Source organism: Olea europaea, chromosome 10 (genome assembly GCF_002742605.1).
Source record: "Olea europaea var. sylvestris chromosome 10, O_europaea_v1, whole genome shotgun sequence".
NCBI lineage: Eukaryota > Viridiplantae > Streptophyta > Magnoliopsida > Lamiales > Oleaceae > Olea > Olea europaea.
In genome coordinates this window covers 37,497,245-37,504,834 of record NC_036246.1, presented here as the reverse complement: position 1 = coordinate 37,504,834, position 7,590 = coordinate 37,497,245, and the positions used below count along the sequence as shown (strand labels likewise).

Below are 7,590 nucleotides of genomic sequence, written 5' to 3'. Positions count from 1 at the left end.
ATACAAATAAGTTCTACTTTCTTTTTTAATTATTTATTTGAAATTTATTTGTACTTTTTAAAAAAATTTAGTAGTATAGATGCAATTTGTTCTTTATTTTTGTTTGGTTTAAAAGGAGAGGGTATATTTATTGTTTCATAGATTTTAATTGAGAAATTGATGATTTTCGAAATAAAATGTGAAAATAAAGGTAAAATTGTAAAAAAAAAATTAAATGTAGGAACTTTTTGCACAATAATATTAAAAGATAGTTACGTTTTGTGCTAAATACTTTTTTAATAATTTATTTAAACTTATTCGCACTTTTTAAAAAAGTTTGGAAGTATGATTGTAATTTGTTATTTAAAATTTTCTTTTCTTTTTTTATTATTTAAATAGGAGGGTATATTTGTCATTTTATACGAGAAATTGGATGAAAATAATAATTTTTACAATCAAAGATAAAAGTAGAGGTGAAAATATCAAAAAATAAAAGATAAAAATATTTTACACAATATCATAAAAAGATATAGAGTCTGTTTGGAAGTGATTTTGAGAATTGATTTTTTGATCGTTAGGAGAAAAGTGAGGTCCACTTATGAAAGAAAAAATCAAATATGACGGTTAAAATAATAAAATAACGGTCAAAAAATCACTCTCAAACAAGCTGATAGACGTTATGTACTAATTATCCTTTACAAAGTCAGTCCTTCAAAAAACCATAATGGTACCCAAAACTCTCACGAATGCCCCATAAGTCACCGATTCGAAATAAGAATATTTCGACCCTAAACCTCCCACCCCCACGCGGCCTCCTCTCTGGTGGCTTCCCCCTTTCCACGTTCCCTAATGACCTCTACCATCAATGCGCCACCACCGCCACCATTTATAGCATTGCCCCCAAATGCTATTCGGATTCTATTCTACATCAATAACTCATGAACTCTCTAATCAACAATATCGTCATCAGCGGCAGCCTCATTTCTCGAAATGGTAAAGGCCCTCAAATTCCAATCCCCACCCCTGATTCGCTTTTCCAAAATCTCTAGAAGTTGCTGCCCTTTACCCATCTCCCTCTTTTTCTCCTCACAACCGGTTCAACAACAAAATCTAGAACAAGAGCATCATAGCTCATCCAGCTTAGTCTCTAGAGTATGCGAAATCCTATCCAATCGGAGAGTCGATTGGCGGCGAAGCTCGGAGCTAGAGTCCTTGAGCTTGAAGCTCAAACCTCACCATGTTGCCAAAATAATCGAAACCCACAATAGCACCGACTTAGTTTTACAGTTTTTTTATTGGGTTTCTAAGAGGCCTTTCTACAAACATGATTTGAGCTGTTATGTTTCTATGTTGAATAGGCTGGTTAAAAATAAGATTTTTACGCACGCTGACCATGTTAGGATTCTTTTGATTAAAGCCTGTAGGAATGAGGGAGAACTTAGAAATGTTCTTGATTTTTTGAATGAGATTAGTAAAATGGGTCTTTCTTTTAGTCTGTACAGTTTTAATACTTTGTTGATTCAATTGGGCAAGTTTGATATGGTGGTCATGGCTCAGAATGTGTATAAGGAATTGTTGAATAGTGGGATCAAACCAAATTTGTTGACTTTGAATACCATGATTAATATCTTCTGTAAGAAGGGGAAGGTTGAAGAGGCTGAAATTATATTGAGTCGCATTTACCAGTATGAAATGTTGCCAGATGTGTTCACGTACACATCATTGATTCTTGGGCATTGTAGAACTAGGAATTTTGTTAAGGCGTTTGTTGTTTTTGATCAGATGGTGAAGAAGGGCATTGATCCAAATTCGGTAACATATACTACTCTTATCAATGGGCTATGTGAAAATGGAAGAGTGGACGAGGCACTGGGCATGATAGAGGAGATGATTGAGAATGGGATTGAACCAACCATATATACCTACACGGTGCCTATTACTGCATTGCTTGCAGTTGGGCGCATGAATGACGCTATCAATCTAGTTGCTAGCATGAAAGAGAGAGGTTGCCATCCCAATGTTCAGACCTATACTGCTCTTATTAGTGGGTTGGGCAAATCCAGTCAACTTGAGGTAGCTGTTGGATTGTACCATAAGATGTTGAGAAAGGGCTTGATGCCAACGGCAGTCACATACAATGCTTTGATAAATGAATTGTGTGATGGTGGGAAACTTGATACTGCATTTAGAATTTTTCATTGGATGGAGGGACATGGTTACTTGCCAAATGCTCAAACCTATAATGCAATGATAAAAGGACTCTGCATGATTGGAAATATTGAGAGGGCGATGATTCTATATAACGAAATGCTGAAGGTGGGTCCTGCACCTACAGTGATTACGTACAACACTCTCATTAATGGATACCTGGAAAGGGGTTGTCTGGACAATGCTATGAGATTATTAGAGGTGATGAAGGAAAGTGGTTGTCAACCAGATGAATGGACATATGCAGAACTTGTTTCAGGTTTTTGCGAAAGGGGGAAGCTTGATATGGCTTCTGCACTTTTTCAGGAAATGATGCAACGAGGTTTGAGCCCAAATCAGGTGAACTACACCACTTTGATCGATGGCCTTTGCAAGGAAGGGAAAGTTGATGATTCGCTGATATTATTTGAAGGAATGTTCAAGAGTGGTTGTGATCCAGATATTGAGACTTACAACTCGGTTATAAATGGTTTGTCGAGAGGGAACAGGCTTTCTGAAGCAGAGAAACTATGCAATAAGATGGTAGAAAGTGGACTTCTTCCAAACGTGATAACCTACACAACTTTAATTGATGGTCTGTGTAAGAATGGTGGAACACATCTTGCATTCAAGATTTTCCATGAAATGGAGAAAAGGAATTGCTTACCAAACTTGTACACTTATAGTTCACTAATCCATGGATTATGTTTGGAAGGTCAGGCTGATCGTGCAGAGATGTTACTTGAAGAAATGGCGAGCAAAAAGTTATCTCCTGATCAGGTCACATATACTTCATTGATTGACGGGTTTGTCACTCTGGGTAGATTAAATCACGCATTTGAACTTCTTCATCTGATGGTACATGCGGGCTGCAAACCTAACTACCGAACATTCTGTGTGTTGCTGAAAGGGTTGCAAAAGGAATGTCGGATGCTTGCAGAAAAAGTTGCAGTCCAACATGAAACAGTCTACAGCTGCAATGCAGATGAAAAGGATTTTACATATGATACTTTATGTAATCTCCTAGTTAGGTTGTCCGAGATTCACCATGAACCTTCTGTTGATACATATTGCTGTTTAATTGCTGGCCTCTGTAGAGGTGGCAAATTGTATGAGGCAGAACAGTTGGTTAAATATATGAAAGAGAAAGGGCTAAGTCCTAATGATGCAATTTATTGCTCTCTCCTCAGTGCTTACTGCAAGTATTTGAGAATGGAGCCTGCTCTAGAAGTATTTAATTTATTAGTTGTCAGAGGTTACAATCCTTCTTTATCAATTTATAGACAACTTATTTCCTCTCTTTGCAAGATAAATTGGGTCAAAGAGGCCGAAATTTTGTTTGAGAACATGCTTGAGAAACAATGGAATACTGATGAAATTGTTTGGACTATCTTGCTTGATGGATTGCTCAAGGAGGGGGAATCGAAAGTATGCTTGAAGCTTCTTCATACTATGATCTCTAAGAATTGCTCTATCAGTTTGCAAACATATGTCATGCTGGCAAGAGAATTATCCGAAGTTGACCAAACTATTGATATGAACCAAGTTGCTGATAAATTGCAAAGCCTGAGAAAGAAAAAACCAGGCTGAAGTCTTCATTTTAATGAATTGACCGCGTAGAAAACATATTGCCTTCTCTTGGAAGACAGATCCTCCTGTACATCGTCCCTTGCTATTTCACTTGATTCTAATGGCCCTTTTGCAGCATCTGTAAATATAATTTTTGAGCTGCAATCTATGATCAATGAGTGGTAAGCCTATTGTGCTTTTCTATGGGAATCTTGATGGCCCGAGTTTCTATTTTGTTTTTATTTGCATGGTTTAATTCAAGCTCATTAAAAGAAACAAAATTAGTTTACTGAGGTTGTTACTGTATTGTTGTTCTGTCATAATATGTGAGTTTTCCAATGGTACACAGGTTGACTGTTTACAGAAGAACTCACCTAACTAGGATCACCAACACTTGGGGTCTGATTCAGGGAATTTGTCATGATGACAGGACGAGGGAGATGTACCCTGTATTGAACTTATCATTTCAGGTAAATAGTGAACTCCCGAATCTTTGAATTTAAGCTCCGCTTTGGAATTTAATTAGCTATATAATGATAATAACAATATTGAGGTTCCACCATATCTTAAAGAAGAACAAGCACCTGTAAAGCAATAAGCTGGAAATTAATTGATAACTGATAAAATATAATAATGCAACTGTTCAATATCTTTCCAGTACTTGGTCGCTACCACAATAAAGTTGCCATCTAAAACCAAATAACAAGTGAAAACTAATGGAGAGTTGTTGCAACTCTTGTTCTTGTTTCAGAATTTGTAACATAAAAATTTGGGACAGGCTGCTTGCTTTTTATGCAAATGCAAACAAAGAAGCAGCTTAGAATTGCATATTTCCTTGGGCTTGGCTTAATTTATGGATTATTTTATATTATGGTACTGTAATTAATTCCTTTAAATAAGTGGATGGGAATATATTTTGTAGTTCCGTGTATTCTAGGATTTTTATTTGTTTCTGGGTTGCATAATTACAGTTCGTGCCTTTCTGATTTATGTTTGCTGACTTTAAATATAAGTTGTCTAGAGAATATTAATTTGAAAAAATTTACACTACAACCGCTCATATTATAGTCAGTGACTCAATGCAACTAGGCACCAAGAATTTGTGAGATTGCTGTGTTTGTCATGAAGCCATACCTCATTTTGAAGCAAGAAAGAATCTTCGACTACATGGAGTGGCCAAAGAAAAAATTTCTACTGTCCTTACTATGTTGGAAATCTTCATCCTGTAGATGTTGCATAAAGAAATTACTTGCATTAAACTTGGTAAATCTTATAAAATGATCACTTGTGATGAGGCTCATTGACAATGATCCATATTGGAGAAAGTTTGGAAGCTGACTTAGTCTGGAGAAGCACAAAAGGTTGTTAATTTGTGCATTAGGGTCGGTAATCAGACTTTGACGTATGCCTTAACTAGGTATCTAGTGGATCATGCAATGTTCGGTTCATGTTAAAAATTTGCTTAACATGGGAATTTGGAGCGAATCGAGCTTGGTTTGGTCACCCTAAGCCAAAACTTCTTATTTATTGATTTTGCCTAGTGTTAGGGAGGCTACTCAACAAGGCCTGTTAGTCTTATTTTTTTAATTAGATCGCACATACTAAAGCGAAGGGCTTTCACGTCGAGAATTATTTGCAAATGAAGAGATGTTAAAGGGGCTTCTTACTTCCCAAATAGGTCCTCGTACATCTATTATACTGGTTTATCAACATATTTTCTTAACTATATATATGACCTGCATCTTTTCTTAATTATAACTAGGTATCTGGATCTTTCATGGATTTGTGTTGTTATTACCTGTTATTTGCCTCTTATTTATGGGATTATAGAGTTTGATTTTCTTAGACTAATTCCATCTGCAGGTTGCTATTTTACAGCTACGAATGGATACCTGTATACACAGTTAATCTCATCACAAATCGTACAAGAGTGATGAGATAAGAACAACAATTTTGTACAGATTTGTTCTGCTCTTGTATTGCTGGGGCAAAGGTTTTATTCTTTTCTTCTAATTTAGCAAATTATTGTTCTCATTCATACAAAATTATAGTTCCCAAATGGAAATTAGGCTCGCCAAGAATAAAAGGGTTATCGTATCATTACAGTCTTGGTTTAATAAACTTCTTGTGAAGCTTGAATCATGCATTGCATGTAAATTGATTCTATGATCAATCTTGACCGTTAGATTCTATGTGCAGTTTACTGAGAATGTCAGGTTTGATCTGAAATTATTCGGGAATATAGCTACAATCCTAACATTATGCGGTGTTACAAGTAATGCCGTGGCTGAGAGACTACTTTTATAGATGGGAGAGTTGGTTAAACGGCCTAGTCAAGCAATGTATTTGGTTAAGTATCCTTCTCTTAATGTTTTCTGGTCAAATAGCCTCCAATTATGAAATACAATAAACAAACAATGTCAAATGTCATAAATATCCCCACCATGGGAAAAGACTCTTTAACACCCATATCAATCCAATTAATTCCCAAATTCAAGTTTATGTTTTCAAATCACAATTACGTGTTTCTTATCTTCAACTGTCATACTTGTTACTCTAAAATTCTTTTATATATTATATTTTTCATCTATTTTGAGTATCTTTTGAGCATTTGAACAAGAGTTTGATAAGCATACTATCTGCATTGAAAATTTTTATTACATTTGAATAAAAAAGAAAGACACTTTTAGAAATTTCATGGATATTGCACATTTTTATTGACTAATATTTTAGTTGATGTTATTTTTTGTATTGTCTGCAGCTATAGGATAATAATGGTGTTCTAACTGTTATCTGATAGGTAGAACGACATTTTAACCTTTTTTGCTACGAAAAATGACACTATAGTCGTTATTTAATTTAGTTTGGTTTTTCAATGAAAAGATCTCTAAAAATGGACTATCTAATGTATTAAATATATAAATGTTGATCATGTTACAAAGAACGGTTGAAAACGATATGTCTGATATGTTATCGAGTTGGTGAAAGTACAAGTACAATATATACATAATAATAAATAGACTATTACAGTAATAAATAGGCAATATATCTTTCAAATTTTGTAAGAGGTGTGTCTATCTTGCAACTTAAATAAGTTTAACTTATCGATTATCGAGGGCACGGATAAGTTGTGGTTGTTTATACTCGCGCATATAGACAGAACGACACAAGTGTTGTTTCATTATCAACGACACTTGTGTTGTTCTGTTGAATTTTTCAATATTTTGCTTATTTTCTAACAAAATAACCTGAAACATTGGATCCGACAACTTAAGAAATTTGGAAATGTTGATCACATGACAAAAAACGTTGAATTGACATAGATTATAAGATATCGAGTTTGTGAAATTACTAATCATTGTAATGATTCGTTAGAAAATATAATTAATTAGCACATCTCTCAACTTTTGTAATTGTCATGTCCATCTTACAGCTAAAATAAGTTTAACTTATTGATTCTCAGGGCATAAATGTGTCATGGCTGCATAAACTAGTGTTTATAGACAGAACAACACAAGTGTCGTTTAACGGCTCTTGTGCCGTTCCGTTGATTTTTCTAATTATTTGCTTATTTTCCAACGTAATGACTTCAAATACTGGATCCCCTAGCTTAAGAAAGATAGAAAGGTTGACCACTTTACAAGAATGATTGATTTGACATAGATTATATGATATCGAGGTGGTGAAATCATAAGTCACTGTATTAATTCGTTAGAAAATATAATTAATAAGCACATTTCACAACTTTTGTAAACGTAATGCCCATCTTTCAACTTAAATGAGTTCAATTTATTGGTTCTCGAGGCATGGATGGGTCGTGGCTGCGTATACTTATATTTATAGACAGAATAAAAC

The 7,590-nt window shown here is 34.8% G+C and overlaps 1 protein-coding gene across 2 annotated transcripts; it reads left to right on the top strand.

Moving 5' to 3' along the window:
- Window positions 1-747: 747 nt before the first annotated feature.
- On the top strand, window positions 748-6,231 carry LOC111402109 (pentatricopeptide repeat-containing protein At5g65560-like). 2 transcript variants are annotated; one of them, XM_023030182.1, is made up of 4 exons: window positions 748-3,917; window positions 4,085-4,205; window positions 5,599-5,728; window positions 5,935-6,231. In XM_023030182.1, exon 1 carries the CDS (start codon window positions 970-972, stop codon window positions 3,754-3,756), a length of 2,787 nt encoding a protein of 928 aa, XP_022885950.1. In that variant the 5' UTR covers window positions 748-969; the 3' UTR covers window positions 3,757-3,917; window positions 4,085-4,205; window positions 5,599-5,728; window positions 5,935-6,231. The 2 variants fall into 2 exon arrangements, with proteins under 2 accessions (XP_022885950.1, XP_022885948.1); XM_023030180.1 differs by lacking the exon at window positions 5,935-6,231 and having other exon boundaries at window positions 5,599-5,920.
- Window positions 6,232-7,590: the final 1,359 nt, after the last annotated feature.